The 22,451-nt window shown below is 40.5% G+C and overlaps 1 protein-coding gene across 1 annotated transcript in view; it reads right to left on the bottom strand.

Moving 5' to 3' along the window:
• Positions 1-556: 556 nt before the first annotated feature.
• TSPAN9 (tetraspanin 9) overlaps positions 557-22,451 on the bottom strand; it is a gene marked incomplete at both ends in the record, with an annotated part of 78,708 nt that continues 56,813 nt past the window's right edge. Inside the window, 6 exons of the mRNA XM_080363937.1 lie at positions 557-628; positions 1,432-1,515; positions 1,630-1,761; positions 2,420-2,521; positions 3,383-3,457; positions 5,091-5,282. Of these exons, the coding sequence (XP_080220063.1) occupies positions 557-628; positions 1,432-1,515; positions 1,630-1,761; positions 2,420-2,521; positions 3,383-3,457; positions 5,091-5,282 (657 nt within the window). The remainder of the gene's footprint in view (positions 629-1,431; positions 1,516-1,629; positions 1,762-2,419; positions 2,522-3,382; positions 3,458-5,090; positions 5,283-22,451) is intronic.

Raw genomic sequence — 22,451 nt, forward strand, 5'->3', positions numbered from 1 at the left:
AATGTGTAAAACCAAAACCAGTAAGAAGTTATAAGTCAGGCAACTAAATTCTAAGCTATATTCATCATAATAATTATAATATTAAAAAAGTATACACTGTAAGGTACAAGAAGCTGCAAAGCAGCTCAAATTCAGTTAGAGTGGCTTTTCTGAATCTTCCAGTAAATTGGACACAAGAGTTGAAAACTTAATGGAAGACTTAAGAATTCTCCCTTGAAGCTGAACACACATAATTTTTGCACATATAACATGGATTAGTAGAGCAAAACTTTTTCCTAAGTTAAGAAACATTCTTAAAGCAGAGCTATGATTTTGTGTAGAAAATCCATTTGTTTGGTGGGTTTCCTCCCTCTTTGGCAAATAAATGGCAAACGTGAAACAGACAAAAAAACGAGTCAAATAAGTTGTGATAAAAACTGGACAAATAACAACAAAGTAGATCAGTCAACGGGACGGATTCCTTCAGCAGAGCTAGGCTTGGTACTCTTTGCGATCATTCCTTTTGTTCATTTTTATGAAGAGACAGAAGGGTTGATGTGGTAGTATTTCAGAGGCTTCAGGCATCATATTTTTTGCCAGTCCTGTGAATCTGCTGGAAGAGTGTCATGGAGAAGGCCATGCCAAGAATCTGAAGGAAAACAAACAATAAGGGCTTCAGTACAGGGAGGCTGCCAAAACTCCACTGCTGACCTGTGTTCATGGTCCAGCTGTAGTTTTAGACGTCATCCTACACTAGCCATATTTCTCAGGCTTCAACACTGATCAGGAAACTTGCATGTACATTGTTCAGGCACACAGTGATGTTCAGAGGCAGCCCTGTCAGAGCACAGATGGAGGCAAAAAGCTCTCAGGGCTCTTTGTCATACATGCAACAGTTTTTCAGAATCAATACATATGAGTCACTCTTCCTTTTTACCCAACAACTTGTGCATGTTTAGCTAGATGACTGTGACTGAAAACATCAGATTCAGGTATTCTCCTCCAAAAGTACAGCAGTGATACAGGAACTCCAAACCTTAATAGATTATGATGATACCTCTGCACTTCTTCTGTAAAACATGTCAACCTACTCAGTTCAGTGGCCATGATTTAACTAATTTTGGCAAGTTCTAGGACTTGTTTCAAGAATTTGAAAAAACGGTTCCCTAGGGGACAGGGTAACAAATGGCTAAACATGGGAACTCTGAAGTGGTGCTCTGAAGTCAAAATGTAGGTAAGCAAAACCCCACTGCAGCATATGTTCTTTGCAGGACTGACAACTGACCTGTTTCCTTTCTGAGTAGGTGGCCTTACATGAACTCATAAAACCAATCTGACGTTTTTGAAATCATGACCAAACTCAAAGTGGTTGAGCATCACTTTTTATACAGTAGAATCAAGAATGCTGACAGCAAATCAAAACCATGTTGACAAATATCATACCAGTATTACCTGCATTATGAGGATGCACATCCCAATCGAACCAAGAACATGTTTATTCTCATCAAACCAGGTCATAACCCTTTCATAACATCCCTGAAATGATGAAAGATGAAAATTGAAATCCTGAGGTCACATTTTATTTCATGTGCATTCCCTCTTTTTTCTTCCTTTTCACCCCTCCCTTGACCTGAGCAAAATGAGCCTTACTGTTTTCCACACTAATTCAGTGGAGTTCCGTCCACAGTCTTGGGAGTTTTCCATACAGCATCGGTCTGGAACAGTGTTTTCTCCCAGCACGGAGTACCAATCCGTAAAGTCATTCACACCACAGCATTTCATCTATGAAAAAAGTACAGGATTAATAAATTAGCTTAACTAGCACAATTTGTGAATCATGCACCATCACAAACTTTTACTTGCACTAAACCACTGCATATTTTTAAAAGGACTGTCACAATACTTCCATATTTTTAAAGTGCTTCATGCTCAGTGATCACTAAAAGTAAATACTTTAAAACATTTAAAAAACAACCAACCAAACCAACCAACCAAAACCAACCAACCAAAAAAAAAAAAAAAAAAAAACAACACAAAGAAAATAAACGGTTCCATGGCCAAGGTAAATAAGTCTTTTTGCCACAGGGACATGAGACCGAACACCTAAATATAAGATAATCTCTGCCCACAACTGCTGAACGGCAAAAGCCTAGCTGCCAAAGCTGCAGTTCTTCCTGTGCAGGTTTTGCTGCTTCTCCTCTGTTTCAGATCATCTGTGTAACAGGCACAGAGAATCTTAGAGAGAGGTCTTTCAACTTACAGAGTACACTTTGATCCTGGGTGTTATAGTACTCCCTGGACGTTCAAGAGCGCAACATCAGAAACCAAAGCCTACATTAGCCATGTTTTAGACTTGGTGTGGATGCGACAGTTAACAGACTACAGCAGCCTTTATGGCCAAATTGTGGTGGTTTTCTTTTTTCTATTGAGAAAATGTTACCTCTGCTTGAATGATATTCCATGCATTTTTCAGTCCAACATTGTTTTCTGAATTGTACAGCTTCATACCTTCCTTCAAATCCTTCTTTGCACTGTCACTCACCTGCATCATGTAAAAAATACAGGAAGTCAATGCGCTTTTTAGAGGAAAGGACCAAATGGTACACTTGCATATAGAATCTATCTCTCTTACCTTCTCTGACCACAAACTTAACATGGGTAGAAAAGCCCATCACAGCTTCAAGACTCTCACAAGTCAGTGGGACCTTTAAGCACCTGTCAAGGCCTAGTGTCTCCCTCAGACTGCAAAATACTGGATTAATTCACAGGAGACCAAACAGCTTCTCCTCTACTAAAAGTCCATCTTACAGTCATCATATGATCCAAACTAACTGAAGAGTGATCAGCAGAAATCTGAGCTTACTTTAACTTTGCCAGATACAGCTGTTGGCAATGCCACACAGCAGCCTCTCCCACCTGTAACGTTGACAAACTCTCTTGGACTGCCCAGTCGACTGAAGCAGCTGGTGGCATCTGGAATAACCTGTGAATATCCCAGGCCACTCTCCTCCAGCCCTGTTCAAGGGTTGGCCCTAAGAAGCTAACCAGGTCTTAAGTAGGACTTCTCACAACACAGGTCCACAAGATGATCAGCTTCTTGCAGAGACATCAAACAGTTGTGTTAAAGGCTATCTTAGCTTTTAGGAGAACACTAAAAGGGAGGCCCTGGACCATGGATTTATTTCAGGGAGGAAACTGGAAAGCTCAGTGGCTTCTCCTCTCCTCTCCTCCTCATCACTTTCTCCTGCAGAAGCAGCTTACAGAAAACAGCCAGGATCTCAAGGTTAAACCTTCAACAAAGTGAAGAGCAAGGAGAACCCACATACCTCCATTAAACAAAACCAAACTGAACCTGGTTTACATGCTAGTGTAGTTAATGAATCTATATGGCATATTTGCTTACCTTGTCCATATAAACAAAGAACAAAATTAGTAGTATCAGCTCTGCCAGGAGAATTATCAGCAAAACGATGAAAAACTAGAACAAAGAAAAAACAGTATATGAACACTTGCCAACTAGAGAGCCGAGCTGGGGCTGCTATAAAATCAGAAGACTATAGGCCTTGTTTTCTAAACCTTTCCTCTACTGCCAAAAACATGAAAGCTTGATTTCAAACTATTCAGGAACATTGAAGTATCATATTGGTACTAAAACTCCTGTAGGTCTCACCATCAATGAGGAAACTGACTGTCTAGCATTCTCTAAATCTTGGGTTTTACCATACTACCAGTTTACAGGTTTCAGCAATGCTTTTGTCTTGCATTTTTGACTGCTGTCACAGCACGCACCCCTGGTAGTCTCCTTCATGCAGACTACAGAACAGATGCTAAATCCATTACCGCAAAGATAAATGTGACATGCTTCAGGAGTGATCTTCTAGCAGGTGACTGCTTGCCCACATCTGACTGTTGTAATAGTCATTACATTACTCAGCAATTCTATTCCCAACTCCCTGTAGCTGAAATCTCTCTCTCCAGGGGCAACCCAAGTGTAAGCTCCGGTAGTTTCTCACTACTTTTCATGCCCACTAGTTGCCTTTATGACATTCCCCCATGCAGCCACTGGAGGAGATGTAGTATGCATTGCAGCAAGTTCTCCAATTGGAAACTCATTATAGTAAAAAAATACTTCTGCAGAGCCTTGTCAGAATATAAACACTCTTAAAAAAAAGGTATTCAGCTGCTGTTGCACTCTGTGTGGATGAATGACACAGGTCTCATTGTTCTCTGTTTGCTTTCCTAGCTGTACATCATACAAAACTAAGCAGCAGATAGCAAAACACAGGTACACATCTGTCCTCCACTTCAGTTCTCTGAGATGGTCTAAGGAATGCTGCCTAGATGTTCTTCCACACCATGTAAGGGAGACTTACACAAGGAAAACTCAGGTGTTCCTTACTGTCACAGCACCTGTGATTCATAAGCTGTGACTAAATCAGAGACTGTCTGTTTTGAAAACAGTTCTCTCACCTCTTGCCACAATACCTCTCTCTTTGGGGTGAGGAAAAGCATGGTGAAGACTCTTAGATTTACACAGGAGGAGTGACCCACACTGTGTTTTCTGAGAGGGGTTTCCAATCTCTGTGCTTCAGTGCCGGACAAATGCTGCAAAGGATCAGATTTTTTTGTTTGTTTGTTTGTTTTGGTAAGGCCTGGCAGAGACCCTGACTTCTTAACTTTGGGTCAAATGGTTTCCACCAACCACTGACAAAGGCCTTAGATAAAGGCAAAGTAGAAAATTGCCATAAGACACTTTAAGAGGCATCCAAAAGCAGCTGCGCTTAAGATTTTTTCAGTCAATCCTTCCAACAGACATTTCCAGAGGACTATCCAGGTTGAGCCTACAGTTCATGTTTAACCATTCAGAGATAACTGATAATAATTTGCTTTGCTATCTAATACATTAAAGCAGTAACAAGGATACATTTGCTGATACACCAATGATATCTCTGTGACCAAAGCTGTGGGATGTCATGCAGGCACACAGAAAATTAAAAGCCAAAGGCAATGTTACAGTGATCCACAAGACTTTATTGCATTGGTCATTTAAATAAAAAAAATAACAAAGCAACAGTCACTGTTCTTAGTGGAAATAAGTATTGATGTCTTACACTCAACAGGAGGCACTTGTTTTCCTTGATAGCACCTAGGCAGCCCAGAAAGCCGGTCACCATGATGACTGTGCCAATGGCAATTACTAGGTTGGCAGCTGAAAGTGATGGAAAGCTAGGAGAAAACGTGGCAAAGTTTCCTTGTGACACTGACAGCCAGATGCCCACACCAAGCAGCCCACAGCCACATAACTGTAAAGAGAAAAACAAAAAAGAGGTTTCACCATTAAAAGAAATGGTACTAGGTCCTTCCCCTCAACTCTGAAAGGAAAGAATTTCTCAAGCAAATTATCAGGTAACTGTTCTGCAGTAATACTCTCAGTGGCCTGGTGCTGAAACAAAGTGAAACTAAATGTTCTTACCTAGAAGTGGTCATGTCAGCTATACTTCTTAATTTACTCAAAAGCCACTGGATGGCAGAATTATCTTTAAAAAGACTCAGCACATGAAACCAGGGCTACCCATTGATCTTCCAAGAGCACAACTCAATGCAATTTTTCTGTACGAAGACAAAAACCCTTATTTGAAATAATGCTCCACTGCACTTATTTCTGCAGTCATCTACAATGTCTCAGAGTATCTAGCCCCATATTTCCTCATCCTAGGGCAGGCAAGGAAGACCTGGAGATAATTACAATCAATAGTATAATTTCAATAAATATTTCTCATAAAATGTCCAGTGACAGCAGCCAGGTTGGGCTGAGTTCTCATAGCTTTTCTGCTATTTGCCAGTGTTCAATATCACAAAAATCAGATTTCTAGGTTTATTATCTACAGGAAGATCAGAGTATCCCCCCCCACCACCAACTCAGAGTGCTTCGCTCCAATCTACTTGGACCATTGCATGGGAAAAGCAAAACAGCACTTAATCATTACTCACAGTGATATCCCAAAGCTGCTGGTGCTCACCTGGCAGCAGAGACGAACGAAAGAAACAAAAGTTCTTGCCATCAAGCAAGTTCACCACACCCAGCCTACCCCATTGTGCTTGCATAAACTTACAACTTTTTCTCAAATTGGAAACTCAAGATCAGATAACAGCACAGCCACTAAAATGGGGTTCAGTCCTGCCTTGTGATGAGCACTAATCCTGGATGATGAAGAGCTACAGACCTAACTCTCTGAGCAAATATCCCTACTTCTGTCTGAGGTGATTTTACCAGACGGGCAGATAGCCCAGGGTACAACTGGCACCTTTTGGTTTTGCTGCTTCACAGAACATGAAAGAAAAACTAGAACAGTATCTTCCTACATTCATGTCACCTTACCTATGAGTCAGGCTTATGTTTTCATAATCATACACATGGTTATTTTCTTTTACTTCCCCTGTGACCTTTCTGTCTGCTCTGAGACTCCTTCTTAGTTTGCTTGAAGCTTTTGAAACTGCTTTGCATCTAGGGAGATTTACCAGTGTCATGGAGAATTGTGACCAGGAGTAGGCATTATGTAAGATGCTCACAGGTTTTCCCATGAGAGGTAAAACATCTCCCAATGTACCTAAGTCTACAAGAGCTAACATTATGCAAAGCATAAAAATATAGGGTTGTGTAGGCACAGAAAGAGAATAAGAGATGGAGATTAACTATACTGCATTGGTGATTATTTCCAGGCCCCCTTGCACCTAAGCACTAGCTTAACAATCTGGGAAAAAAATCCCACAACTGTCTAAAGCTCACAAGCACATGCATTGGCTAACACAGAGGAAATTGTAGGCGTTCTTGAAAGGAGGCTGGGAAGTACCTCTGCTTCCAAAACTCAACACAAAATAACTCCACAGTGTGATTTGGGGAGCTCTGCATCACTGGGTATGCATAAATGTCACAGCATTTGTTTCCTGTAACAGAGCTGGATGCAGCTGCAACATGAATGTGTTTAGCAGCAAAAAGTCAAACAGCTACTATCTGACTGAAAAGACTGATCCAAAACATACACACAGGCATGTGGCAGGAAAGGGTGAGAGGACCTTCACCTCTTCCCCCAAATCTGTCCTCTCCAATTAATAGCCTTCACGTGATTTCTCATTGCCTTTCACTGTATTTCAGCAAGGTGAACGTGAACTTGGAGTAACAGAGAACTGGGATGGGGGGAAGCAAAAAAGAAGTATCCTGATCACATCCTGCTGCAGGACCTAGTGGACATAAACACAAGTTTAAGCTCTTCAGTTCATGGAATCAGTCACTCTGTTGCTCTTACTTTAAATTGCATCTATTCTGTCCTTGAATTGCTGCAGTTTTGGTGCCTCCAGTAATCCACTCTGTGGCTCAGCTGCTTCAACCATTCGATGAGAATCACAGGCAGTTGCTCAGTCCGAGATCTTGATGGTTCAGGAGGTTAGATGCAGCTCTCACCACACAACATTCATTTAAGATTTTAAATGGCATTTCTAAGCTGCCAGGGCTGTACATTGCCAATAGCTGATGGCACTTCAATCAGTGACTTCATAGCACTCCATGGATGAGGCCGTAAATGTTTCCAAAGAAGTTTCTACTACCCCTGCCAAAGACTTGAATTGTTCATTATAACTCTCCCTTCGGAGCCTCAATTCAGACCTTAAAGATTATTCACAAATGTGTGAATTAGTATAGTACTACAATTATATCACAGTATCTGCACTGATTACACTCTCATTACACATGGGCTCATTCCCAGGCCCATTGGGCAAGCTAAGGAAAGTTCTCCTTTTCACAGACTTTTTACCTCCCAGAGTAAGATTTCTCCATCCCTAAATTACACTGGAAGTGCAGATTACATTAAAAAATCAGGTGATGGAGTGGCTATTAAAGACTAAGGCTGATCTATGCAAACAGGATTATCTACAGTGACTGAAGAGAGTAAATAGTCACAAAGACTTCCCTGCTCATTGCGGGGGGTGTGGACTATATGACCTTTGAAGGCCCCTTCCAACTGAAACAATTCTAAGACTGTATGAGTTGCAAGAGAATCTAGAAACTTCCACAAGGTGGCATCCCATACCAAACAGCACTAACAGTTTTAAGTCAAATTTTATTTTTCTCCTTTCCAGAGCTCCTCAATTTTTGTGCTTACTTCTCTGTTTTTATCTCTGTCATTCTACTGGTAGCAGTATTGTTGATGCTAAAATTGATGCTTTAAACCTTATGTCCCAGGCCAAATGTTTTTCTCACTCATGCTTCCTAAAAAATCCCAAATAATTCCACTGACTTGGAACTTAATTGCATACAACCATACCAACCAAAGCTACCTAGAATTCCAGCAATCAAATAGCTTTCCCTGATACTTTTTTCTCTACCAATCTCATTTTCTGTACAACATGAAGACAGCTATTTATTCTTATAGGATCTATATCTTTCCATCCGGTACAACTGAATGCTGGCAGGTGAAAGCACCAAAAACATATCGAGTCACCTTATTAATTCCTTTTTCACTATATAATTAAATAATATATGCTGTTTGGTATTTAACTGCATTAGAGTGGAAAATGGTTTGACAGCATAATGAACTTCACTAGATCTTTCTTCTCAAAAAATGTTGGTTTATTTCCCTCTCATGATTAGAAATTATCATCCTCCAGGCAACTATCAAATCTCTCCTTCCTCTGGTGTTTACTCATGAAGGTAACTGCAGAACACTATCATAAAGGCAGTCACACACATGGATACACAGATTCTTACTTATAGGGTGATTTAGTCAAGCTATGACATACATATTTTGAGCTTGAAAGCTAACAAAAGGAACACCAACTTTTCTCACAGTTTCTCTCTCACTTTGCTATTTCACTATCAAAGCCTGGATTCTCTTCATTATCTCAACATCTATCTGTTATCATCACTGTGTTCAGAAAACAGCATTCTAGGAGACAGTAAAAGTCTCAAATATTCCAAAGAAATCAGAACTCCAGATAAGCTCAGAGAGAGACAAACCCAAATGCAAGTCTTTCCATAACAAGTGCTATCATTGGAGTGGGAAAGGGGCTCTCTTGTTTCATTCAGATTTTTGAGCATTGTGTGAACTAATATAACAATACAAACTTTGACAATAGAGCATCATACCCAGATTTAGTTGCCTTAACCTAAAGAAGATATAGTAAGAGTTTACAAGACTTAGGGAAGGATAACACAGATGGTCAGAGATATGCCAAGATTGACATATTGTACTGAAGGAGATTGTCCATAGGATTATCTGGCCTGGGATGAATTATTAGACAGGAAGTGAATGAAATATTCACAATTCTAGAGGTCAGTATGAAAACGAAACAGTCTGTCTCTTTAATATTTTCCAGTAATGGAAACAAGGGGAATATTAGCAAGCCCTATGTAGTATGTTTTGCTTCACATAACTGAGAAATAAATTGATTAATTATGCCATAAAGAATTACAAGAATCAAGTACTGTGGCCACAATAGTCAGTAAGGGCTAGATAATTTTATTTATTGCTAACAACACTTGTTAGAAATATAAAAAGTATATTAAAAAAATAGTAGTATATAAAAAAAATAATGACTTTTCATACTTCTCTGAGTACAATACCATTCTTCTCAGTGTGAGATAATGCATGCAGAATGCAGCAAAACTAGCAAGCATCAAACAAGTTGGGCTAAAGAAGAGGTAGGATATGCCATTCTAGTAAAGTTTATTAATAGAATAATATTGATAGACTTACCCTTGAAGTAACCCATTGAACAGCACTGGGCAACAGGAATCTGATAAGGAAGATACTACCAAGAGGAAAAGGTATGAGGGCCATACTCTTGGGGTTTTTTTGCCATCATTCCATCTCATGCACACAATTTATGATGGAAAATCTTCACAACTAGGCATGTGAGAGAAAAGGAGTGGCAGGAAGATTTCTTCTTGGCATGATGCTTACTACTGATGGTTAAACACCAGGGGAGCTCTTAACAGACTTGGAATAGAACAGACATACATAAACCAAACACCAAGAGACAACCACTAGGGACAAAAAGAAGAAGTAAATGTCTCAGTTTGTACCTCCACTTTGAATAATATGCCCTGGGCCATCTGTGGCCCAGTTACAGAGAACACAAAGCTTCCTACCTTCCTCTGTGCTGTATTAAAACATGCCATCTTGCTTGAAGCAAAGATGATACAATGAAAAATACATGGAACAGCTTAAATATGGTCCCCCATAAAAATGGCAAAAAGCACAGGAGGTTTGTTACAAGGAATTACTAAGAGCATGACTGCAAAAATAAGGGTCAATACTGGGAACTAATTTCAGAACAACTGCAGTGACCAAAAGACACTCTGAATTAGGCTTTTACAGGCCTCTATTGAAATAATAAGCCAATAATGATACGACCTGCACCAAAAGGACCAGCACGAAGAAGCCATGTGGCAAAGCAGAATGTATCACCAAAGCCTGGAACAGAAAGGTTTTTAAGTGTCCATTTGACTTTTAAAACCTTCCCTTCTGTTGGGGTCAGCAACACTTCGGAAGAGCTGCCAGTAATATTTTCCCTCTGTTTGATAAGTCCTACAAAACAAAGGTTACCTATCCTAGCTCTTCTTTTCAAGACAGTGAGACCTTCCACCATTTCTTCAACTGACCCTCACATCAGACAATGTGCAGATGAGGTGAGTGGCCCTTGTGAAGCAGCACAATCTTCTCACTCTGTCCTTGTGATTTGGTCTCTTTTTTTTCCCCCCTCTCCATCTTTTATGGTATCTTAATGACCTCACAGGTTTCCTATGGAAGCAAGAAGCAGTAGGCTGTTCTTTCTGACTATGCAGGAATTTTTAAGGAAAACTTGTATGAGAAACAAAAATGGACATAATCTTTAGCAGCTGGAAACCTAATTCCAAGACTCTTCAGATCAGCAGGAAGAGCTCACACCTGTGCATTTTGGATCTGGTGCTTCACTTGGAAGTAGTGTGGTGTGCAGATTCAAAACAGTAGGAGATACTGTTCAAAAACGCACCATCACAGTATCACAGTATCACAGTATGTTTGGGATTGGAAGGGACCTCAAAAGATCATCTAGTCCAATCCCCCTGCTGGAGCACGAACGCCTAGGTGAGGTCGCACAGGAACATGTCCAGGTGGATTTTGAATGTCTCCAGAGAAGGAGACTCCACAACCAAACTGGGCAGCCTGTTCCAGTGTTCTGTCACCCTTACTGAGAAGAAGTTTCTTCTCAAATTTAAGTGGAACCTGTTGTGTTCCAGCTTGATCCCATTACCCCTTGTCCTATCATTGTTTGCCACCGAGAAGAGCCTGGCTCTGTCCTCGTGGCACTCACCCTTTATATATTTATAAACATTAATAAGGTCACCCCTCAGTCTCCTCTTCTCCAAACTAAAGACACCCAGCTCCCTCAGCCTTTCCTCATAAAGGAGGTGCTCCACTCCCTTAATCATCTTTGTTGCCCTACACTGGACTCTCTCCAGCAGTTCCCTGTCGTTCTTGAACTGAGGGGCCCAGAACTGGACACAATATTCCAGATGTGGTCTCACCAGGGCAGAGTAGAGGGGAAGGAGGACCTCTCTCGATCTACTAACCACCCCCCTTCTAATACATCCCAGGATGCCACTGGCCTTCCTGGCCACAAGGGCACAGTGCTGGCCCATGGTCATCCTGTTGTCCAGCAGGACCCCCAGGTCCCTTTCCCCTACACTGCTCTCTAATATGTAATTTCCCAACCTATACTGGAACCTGGGGTTGTTCCTGCCCAGATGCAGGACTCTACACTTTCCCTTGTTAAATTTCATTAGGTTATTCCCCGCCCAACTCTCCAGCCTGTCCAGGTCTCGCTGGATGGCAGCACAGCCTTCTGGCGTGTCAGCCACTCCTCCCAGCTTAGTGTCATCCTGTCTTCATAGACACAGCAGTCCCTGTTCTTGTTTCAATGCACATTAAGTTTTGGAAGATACTAACTTGATTGTTCACAGAGATCATCACCACAAATAACAGCATTTTTCAAACTATCACAATACATTGACTGCTCTTTTGAGAACACAATATTAAGCAGGGGGCAACATATAAGGGAAAGGGGACTCAAAGCTCAGCAGTAGAGTTATTCCATTCATTTACCATCAGACAGGGATGTTCATCTTTTGCTTTTGCAGTATTCTGCCCTGAGTTACAGATCAGAATGATTGTTCTGGATGGAGGCAGGGATGGGAACTCCATGGTTTCTACTGCTTCAAAGCAGAGATACTTTCTGTAAATTAAGGTTTTGGATGCCACTTGCCACTTCTGGATTTGGGTGGTTCATCCATTTCAGGAAAGGGCTGGTGCTTAAAGGAGATTTTCAGGTAAGCCCAGATAAATTTTCCTGCTTTGTCTTGATAATCCACAGGATTAATAAAAACTGGGGCTTAACAGCTGAAAATCTCAGAGAAAGACTCTTGCAAAGTGAGATAATCTTCTAAATATGATGCAAAATATAGCAAGGACACAAAAATCTGAGAAGTTCTTTAGCCATAGGCTAGAAAATGAGAATGGAGTATGGAAGTGGGTGAATACACTTAATAATACCTACTTAGTGCTACTGTCATAACAATATGGCAAAGATTTAAACCCCTCTACAATGTTCTGTGAACCAGATATTGACGCAAGAAACAGCAATTATTTTGATGTTTCCTTTTAGTCTAGTGCTGTAACAGTTGTAATGATAGCCTATGTGTAACAGAAGGTACAGAACTGGAATCTATGCAAATGCTGGTGCCCCTTAATTCATCTGTCAAGGAAAGCAGTTATCCTCTTCTTGGAGTCATCCCCCAGCTCTGCTTCCCATGTGCCAGGTATTTGTGAAAAGGTGCTGTATGCACCTTAACTTTCTTGTAGGCTGTCAAGCCTTGTTGCTGGAAAATGTCCCTCATTTCAGCATCCAAATAGTGGGCTTTATCAGTCTTCGTGTTTTTCATGGAGCAATGGTGGCACCTTTAGTTGCTCCAGTTGATTTGCAGGCACCAGATATATTTTCCCCACATATTCCATCACTGCTTTACCAAAAGCCTCATATAAGCAGAAGAACAAAACTTAGAAGAAGTGGTTTGCTTTGCCAGCACCTTCTTTCTTCTGAAAGGCAAATTTTTACTACTCTGATTTGTAATGAATTTGTGGGTTTTTTTCAGCACAGGTATTTGGGGGAGTATTAATGGAATGTTTCCCTTCAAGGTATTCAGGGCAGTTTCAGAAATGGACTTTATCAGAAGGTGCACAAAGTATTGCTTTTCTTGGGGGTGAGGGGTCAGTCATGAGTGGTGTTTTCCAGGGCTCAGTATTGGGGCCAGTTCTGTTTAATCTCTTAATCGATGATCTGTAAGTCTGCAGATGACATCAAGTTGGGTCAGAGTGTTGATCTGTTTCAGGATAGGAAAGCCATACAGAGGGATCTGGACCAGCTGGATCACTGGGCTGAGGTCAACTGTACGAGGTTTAACAAGACCAAGTGCTGGGTCCTGCACTTGGGTCATAACAACCCCAGGCAGAGCTACAGACTTGGGGAAGAGTGGCTGGAAAACTGCCTGGTGGGAAAGGATCTAGGGGTGTTGGTCAAAAGCTGGCTGAATATGAGCCAGCAGTGTGCTCAGGTGGCCAAAAAGGCCAACAGCATCCTGGCTTGTATCAGGAATAGTGTGGCCAGCAGGACTAGCAAAGTGATCATCCCACTGTACTCAGCACTGGTGAGGCTCCACCTCAAATACTGTGTTCAGTTTTGGGCCCCTCAACATAAGAAAGACATTGAGATACTAGAGAGAGTGCAGAGGAGGGCAATGAAGCTGGTGAGGGGCCTGGAGCATGAGTCTTATGAGGAATGGCTGAGGGAACTGGGGCTGTTTAGCCTGGAGAAAAGGAGGCTGAGGGGAGACCACATTGCTGTCTACAACTACCTGAAAGGAGGTTGTAGCATGGAGGGTGTTTGTTTCTTCTCCCAAGTAGCAAGTGATAAGACAAGAGAAAATGGCCTCAAGTTGTGCCAGGGGAAGTTTAGATTGGATATTAAGAAAAATTTCTTCATGGAAGTGGTTCTCTTTCATTTCAACAGGCTACCCAGGGAAGTGGTGGAATCACCATACCTTCGAGGTGTCTAAATGACATATAAATGGGGTTCTTGGGGACACAACTTAGTGTCAGAGTTAGGTTAATGGTTGGACTCAATGATCTTGAGGGTCTCATCCAACCAAAATGATTCTGTGATTCTTTGATTCTGCATCAGCCCCCAACCTGTACTAGTGCATGGGGTTATTCCTCCCTATGTGCGGGACCCTACAGTAGCCTTTTTTGAACCTCAATAGGTTCCTCTTTGCCCAGCACACTAGCCTGTCCCAGTTCCACTGAATGGCAGCACAGCCTTCTGGTGGCCTATCAGCCACTCTCTCCAGTTTTCTTGAGGGTACACTCTGTCCCTTCAACCAGGTAATTGATGAATAGTTTGAAATGAAGGTCAGGAAGGACAAGATAGTCACTGGAAGTAGTCCCCATGGATTTACAAAGGGGAAATCATGGCCAAGGAACATTATAGCCTTCTACAATGAGGTGACTAGCTTGGTGGGTGAGTGGAGAGCTGCTGGTGGTGTTTAACTTAACTTTAGCAAGGCTTTTGACACTCTCTCACATAATATCCTCATTGACAAGCTGGCAAAGTATGGGTTAGATAAGCAGACAGTGAGGTGAACTGAAAACTGCCTGAACAGCCAAGCCCAGAGGATTGTGACCAGTGGTACAAAGTCCAGCTGGAGATTAGATTAGTCATTAGTGATGTAGCCCAGAGGCTGATACTGGCAACAGTTCTGCTTAACCTCTTCATTAATGACCAGGACAATGGGACAAAGTGTACCCTCAACAAGTTGGCATATAAACTAGAGTGGCTAATGCATCAGATGGCAGAGCAGCCATTCATAGCAACCTGGACTGGGTGAAGAATTGGGCAGAGAGGAATCTCATTAAATTCAACAAAGCGAAATGTGAAATTCTGCACCTGGGGAGGAATAAACTTATGCACCAGGACACGCTGGAGGCTGATGGGCTGGAAAGCAGCTCTGCAGTGGAGAGCCTGAAGTCCTGGTGGAAAACAAGTTGACCACAAGCCAGCAATACAACCTCATAGCAAAGAACGTTAACAGCATTAGGAAAAGTGTTTCCAGCAGCTTTGAGGGATGTCATCCTTTCCTCCTACTCAGCACTGGTGAGGCCACAACTGGAGCGCTCTTTCCAATTTTGAGGTCCCCAGTACAAGACACAGACAAATACAAGTAAGAGAATGGAAAAGAGGCTGAGAGAGCTAGGATGATTTATCCTCAAGGAGAAAAGGCTCGGGGGGACTTTATTGATCTATATAAGTACCTGATGAAAGGCAATGAAGAAGAAGGAGCCTGACTCTTCTCAGGAGTGCCGAGTGATAAGAGGCAATGGGTACAAATTCAAACACAATATACTATGCAAGAAAAAGCCACCTTTTTAAAACAAAACCAAAAACCTCTGAGAGTGCTCAAACACTGTAGTAGTGCTGTGGAGATTTCAAAACCTGACTAGACACAGTCCATTGTAACCTGTTCTAGCTGACCCTGCTTGAGCGAGGGTGGGGAGACTAGATGATCTAAACAGGTCCCTTCCTACCACACCTATTCCATGAGTCTATTAAGGAGATACGCTCTCAGATCTTAATAACTATACTCTAGCAGTATTCTCTAGTATGCACACATACACTCTCTTTTTTTTTTTTTTTCCCCAGTATCCCATGTCCGCCTGAACAGGTAAAAAATAAGTCCTCTCCATTATTCACAGGTTGTGTTCAACAGAAGCACAGCCCTGATTTGCTAATGATTGTCATTAATTATTAGGTGCCAAACATCTTGTTCATGAAATTCCTATGTGATAAATTGTCAGTAGTTAAAACATAAGTGTGGAAAATAGTAGCAATAGAAAAGGGACCTGGAGAGACTGGAAACAAAGCATAAACTTAAAGGAAACATACATCTGCAAAATTATATTCCCAAACACAGAGTTTCTGCAGGATGATTTGTGAAAAGATATAAAAAACAAAGTGTCAAAGCAAATGAGACATTACTTTTGACTGCAGCAATTCTTGTTCCAAAACTTCACAGCTATTTTGAGTGGCATGCACAAAGGTAACAAAGGCAAAACGAACAAAACTGTCCCTGCCTGCAGCTGTGAATGAAAGGCCAAATTTAGTTGTGCCAATGTCGGCATCATCATCTTTTTGTATATAACACACAAAACCCAAAGTGCAGTAGGTAAAGAAGACTGAACATTTGAAGGGTATTCAGAGATGATGTCTGTGGGAGATTTGACGGATTTTCTTGAAGTTAATGGAGATAATATGGAACTCAAATGAACAGGCCTCTGAGGCCTGTGTGTCCAGCAAGAGAGCAAGAGTTGAGCAGCCTACGTGCCTTACGTGACTTTGTGCAGCCTTGAGCAAAAACAAAAGAAAGAGTGTTTAGCGAAGAAGAGTCAGCAATAAAATTTTGCTTAATACTATGGCTCATGCAGATACATAAAATCCAATCACTTGTTAGTTTGCAGCAAGTGAACAGTAGCTATTGACCAATTACATGCAACCTTCAGATGGGTGGACAGCACATGGACAAGTCAAAAAGATACTTAAGGAGAGTTGTAACAAGCAATAAATGGGTTCGCTTAAATTCACATTGTATTGTGTGGACTCTGTGATTTTTCACCCTTGCAGATGTCTGAAGAATTAAGGTGTGTACAACATAAGTTAAGTGATAGTTAAAAATCAGATGGCAGAGAAGATAATAGGGGCAGAACCTGGACACAGTATTAGCTCCTTAGTTTAAAAAAAAAAAAAAAAAAAATTAGAGAGAAACTACAGAGACTCCTGAAATCAGAAGGATTGGCAGGACCCTAGTCATTCATCTGCTGGATGGAAAAATACACAAAGAATAAACAGAGATTAAAATATCACAGATAACATATATTAGATCCAGCAAATAACTAAAGGAAGAAGGAATTGTGTAGTCACTCCACAGAAGAGACCTGATTGGGTGGGTATTTAACATATAGTTAGAAAGGCTATATAATTCATGAAGGCTATGTAGTTCAGAAAGCCCACAAAGGACTTGTGGTTCGTACAGAAACACTAACCTATGCATATATTAAAATGTGCATTTATGCTGTCCTTGATAACAGTCTTGTCAACAACTGTACATTTAAAATACAGTAACTAAGCATTATACATAATATCCATTTTAAATTATCTTCTCATTAGTAAGCAAGGGGACAGGAGTAGAACAATTCTTTAAGTAATTCATAATGAATTAAAATCCATCAGCCTAACAAAGTAGTTCTGAGCATTAAGCCTTATTTCCTAAACACACATAATTGTAAAGATATCTTTCTGAAATGCAAAGTCTGGGGATTAAATTCAGTCTTTCTTTAATTCTTGCAAATAAACCTATCTATGCAAACTTCAAACTGAAAACAGGCAGCAAATTGCAATGCTGTCTTTTAATGCACCACTTTTTGAAACTTCTTGTTAGAAGATTTAAGTTTAGGAGTTTTTCCTATGTAATATTATTAACTCAAAAATGGAGATCTCCTTTTAAAATGCCCCCCTCCCCCTTTTTTTTAATTTTCCTAATTATTTCCATAAAGTTAATTTCACTTGAAATGAGAATCCAATCTGAAAACTAGCCAGACAGAAAGATCTTCTGAATTTACCTATGCCATAGAAACATTCAGAGCTTAGTTTCATAGCAAAAGCAAATACATGTTGCTGCTCAATCCCATTAGACCTGCAGAACTGAAAGAGAACTGAATTTTGTTCTTCCAGTTTTTGGAATAATCATAAGATTTTTTTACTGCAATCATATGCAAGCATAACAAATTACAAAATTTGTACATGTTAGCAACCATGATCTGGCTAATAAAAATATTTTTGTCTCGTTATTAGAACCTTTTTCCAAAAACATTTGATTCACAGACTCAAAACCAACACTGAAGGCTTTGGAAGGAAGAGACAATTTTGCAAAGACGGTTTGTAGAGTAACAAGAGCAAGAGCAAACAGCATATCTAAATCACAGTCCAAATTCCAGTATGTGAAAGCATCAAGCTAAATCTATCAGACAGGACAGGAAATCATATTTTATTCCATTGATAGTGGAGAGAAAAACAAATTGAATCATGATCCATTGACTTCCTCCAGTGCTCTAATTTTAGAGTAGCCTTTTAAAGCCTTCTGAAAACAGAACTGCACGACAGTTTAAAACTATATGCTAAATTCACATGTCACGTATTTGCACAAATGCAGGGGCATGTATTTGCAGTACCGTCTTCTAAAATGTATGTCCCCACCTATTTATTCATGGACACTTTCTGCCCCACAAGAAGCACAGTCCGATTCTGGTCAGTCTGCCATCAAACATACATTTACAATGCTTAGCATTCACTGGCATAACTTAATGAAATCTGGACACCTCTGCTGGTCACATGTTATTAATGTCTCTTTTTTTCCTGAGCCAATACTCCTGGACCCTCTTTATCTGCTTTGTTTATTTTAATCACAGCTGCTTAATTCTGGTCTATCTCTTAATACCAAACAAAAGCAGTAGTAACAAAATAAAAAATCAGATGTTTCAAGGACTTGGAGGGGGAAGGTGCAGCAGTCAGCAACCCTCATCCAAATTTGTCTAAAAGGAGTGAGGACCTTTCTAGCCCCAAAGAAGTTACCATGACTTAAGATACTCTCTTGAAGATGTACTACAGGGCACAACCAAGAACACATGTGGGTTTGCCAAGTCATCAGCCTTTATGCATTACAGCCCATCTGGACAGACCTTGGGTTGTGCTAAGACAGCTCATTTACTACATATAGACCTGGGAATTATCTATGATTTTGCACACACAACATACTCAACAAGGTACAAAGATGAATCACAGACCAGTTGAGGTTCGAAGGGAGCTCTGAAGGTCATCTGGTCCAACTCCACTGGTGAAGCAGGGCCACATAATGTCAGTTGCCTAAGACCATATATAGGCAGCTTTTTAATATCTCCAAGGACAGAAAATCCACAGCCTTTCTAGGCAACTTGTTCCAGTGCTTGGCCACCCTCACAGCAAAAAAATGTTTCCTGATGTTCTGGTTTTGCCCATTGCATCTTGTGTTGTTACAGGGCACCAATGAAAACAGCTTGGCTTCTTCACATCCTCCCTTCAGGTATTTATATAATTGATTATATCCCTGAGCCTTCTCCAAGCTAAACAGTTCTGTCTCTCCCAGCCTTTCCTCATATGAGAGATGCTTAATTATCTTAGTGGTCCTTCGTTGACTCTCTCCACTATGTCCACATCTCTCTTATACTGGGAAGCCCAGAACTCCAGGTGTGGCCTCATCAGTGCTGAATGAAGGGGAAGGGTCACCTCTCCTCTACCTGATGGCAACACTCCTCCTAACTCAGCTGAGTATACTGTTAGTCTTCGTTGCAGTAAGGGCACGTTGCTGGCTCCAGTTCACCAGATTCTCAGGTCCTTTCCTGCCAAGATGCTTTCAAGCCATGCAGCCCTCAGCATACATGGGTATAGAGGGTTGTTCCCCTCCATGTGCAGAACTTAGCATTTCCTCTTGTTGGAACTTCAAGAGGTTTCTATAGCCCACGAAAACCAACTCCACATCATGATTATATTTTGGTTGTAGCAGAAGGAACTTACCTGAAGCTAAACTGGGGCTCTCTGCAGCTAAAAAGCATGAGCTGTTATATTTTGAGCTAAACAGTAAGGGCCACCAAATGGGCCCTAAGCAACTCATTCTTCCTGTAAGGGCCCACAGAGACAGATCTGTCACACATACAATCATTCTAATGGCTTATGGAGCCCATGAAGAGTTCATAACCTGGCAAACATACAAAGGCAGGAGACAGAAAGAGGAGCTGCTAGAAGCCACATTTGAAAGCTTAAGCAACAAATAAAATCTCCATATCTGTAAGAATGGCAGTGTTTAAGCAAACCAAGAAAAGCAGTTCTACCTATATCAGAGGGATTGGTTACCTTCTTATACAGTCAGGATATCCTGCTACTGCATATGAATCTTGAGTTTCATTTACTAGTTCTGTAGAATTCATAATAAAGCTGCAGTTACTGACTCTAAATCTATGCAGTGTAATCTGCCTGCATTAGACTGCTTGTCATGATAACAATCATTCTGACTTGCCTCACAGAAAATATCTGACTGGAAAATATAGCTAATCCTAAACTGCAAGCTGTGATATAGATTTTTATACAGACATGGATTACATGAACACATTGACTAAAATAATCTTCCAACAGAGAGACAGCTATGGGATTTCGAACTTTCCAGTCTGTATGCAGAATGCTTTCCAAAAGTTCTTCCCATTCCACAAGTTAAAACAGCTTTTGCTTCAGCTGGAACACCCCAAACCACAGGCCTTGATCACCTACCTTCATATATGCTTCCACCTCTTTTGCCACATAAATCAAAAACAAGTTAGAGTGGCCTTCAATTATTGTTGCCGAGTGTGAAATCCACTCAGGAAGACCACAAAGTCAGAAAAGATTTATCAAATTCCCAGTTTGATTTTATATTTACTGACGTTTCTCCAATTGTCCTCTGACCTCAAACATGTTACAAAAATACAGAAAACTAAGCAGTGATTGCTTTGTCATTCACAATGCATGTCTGACTGAGGCTTAAGTCCTGTGCCTTGCCCTCGTGGACTTCTAGCTGATTCTTTTCTATATAAATTAGAATACAACTGAACGCACCTCTCAGCTGTAAAGTGGAAGGTAATAAAAAAAATGAAGTTGGTGCTGCGTTGTGAATAGTCATCTGTTCCTGCATAGAGTCAGAACTTCTAGCTCATACTCCCTGTTATTTAAACTTACTGTTTGCATTTGCAGCAGGCCTGATCTGAGGAAAAGCAAGTGAACTCTGCAACAGCAACTAACATCACCACCTCCCACAGATTAGCAGCTGGTATTCTTGCATGGCTTCAATTGCACCTTGCCTTTTTTAAAGGCAGCTCAGCCACCTGCAAGAGGCACAACTCTTGTATATTCATCTGCTTTAGGAGAAAGGTGAATGGGGCCAAGAGTGCTCAACAGTTTGAATAAGTATTAAATGAGTATCAAATAAAAACAAGAGCATAGAACAATATATGTTAAGACGATTCATATATCTGCAAAGTCTAGCTTTGCTTACTCTGAATGTAAGAGTATGAACAGCACATCTCTCTCCAGCTGTCATTGCTGCAAGACATATCACCACTATACCCAGATGTGGGAAAAGAACACTCTGCTCTTTCTACAAGGAATCCTTTGAAGTGACCTCTGTTCTCAAGAATGTTTTTCTAATGCGTCAGGGTCAAAGCGGATTGATTTAAGTCACAGCTATTTAAACAACTAATTTTAATAATAATTTAAATCAAAAGCAAGCAACTTTGAATAAGTCATGGATTTTAACTCTGCATTGCTCTTGTATCCTCCGTTCAGCTTCCTTCCATAGATATTTAATGCATTTTTTTGTCAGGTCAGAAGAGAATCTGTGTTTATACACTCAGTCGTCTTTTATTGCTGTTGTTACTATGTTAGAAAGCAGTGAATGATGTGTTTTTATTTTCTTCATGACTTTTTTATTATTCATGATAACTAAGTTTTAGTACAAATTTGAACTCAGTCAAAAGCCACAACACAACATTTCAACAGTATTAGTTACACAGTACTATGTTCAGTGTGCTGTATGGTGAACTGACAAACCACAGTTATAATTAAATGCTTTATTTAGCAGTGGAAGCATTACCTGTAGTTAATGATCCAAACATTTCTGATGACTGAACTCTTTAAAGACATAGAAACTGTAGCTCTTACATGCTCTTTATGTGTTAAAAAATGTAAAGCAAGTTTATCTTCTTTTTCAGCTACTATTTTTCAGTACTGAATGAACTAGATGTCAAGAATAACTAAATGAATAATCTGAAATTAAAGCTACTGCAGTCAAAAACTGGTTTAGGCTTTCAGTCAGCTTTGCTTCCAGCTGCTAAGACCTGCACCAGGGTTTTTGCTTGCCTTCTTTGCAGAAATTGACAGCAAGTATCCACTCCTTGACTATTTTTATTTAACTTGCATTTTCAGATATTATAATCATAAAATAGGTTGTCAAGATTTCAAACAGGTTTACTTTTTCAAAAGGAGGTAAAAGGAGTTAAATTAAAAGGTGTCCACCTCTCCCTTTATTCCCCCCTCCTTCAGCTTAGAATGTAGACTGTTAACAACTAGCAAAAACTGGAGAGGACTCTCTTGCCAAAGCATGAGGAAGTTTTAGTAATTCTTTATGTTGTCCATATTCTTTCAAGTTCTTCTCATTTTCAAAGAATAAAAATTATTTTCACGTTCTTCTTTATCTGAAAAAAGCCCAACTCCAG

Source organism: Nesoenas mayeri, assembly GCF_963082525.1.
Source record: "Nesoenas mayeri genome assembly, chromosome: 1".
NCBI lineage: Eukaryota > Metazoa > Chordata > Aves > Columbiformes > Columbidae > Nesoenas > Nesoenas mayeri.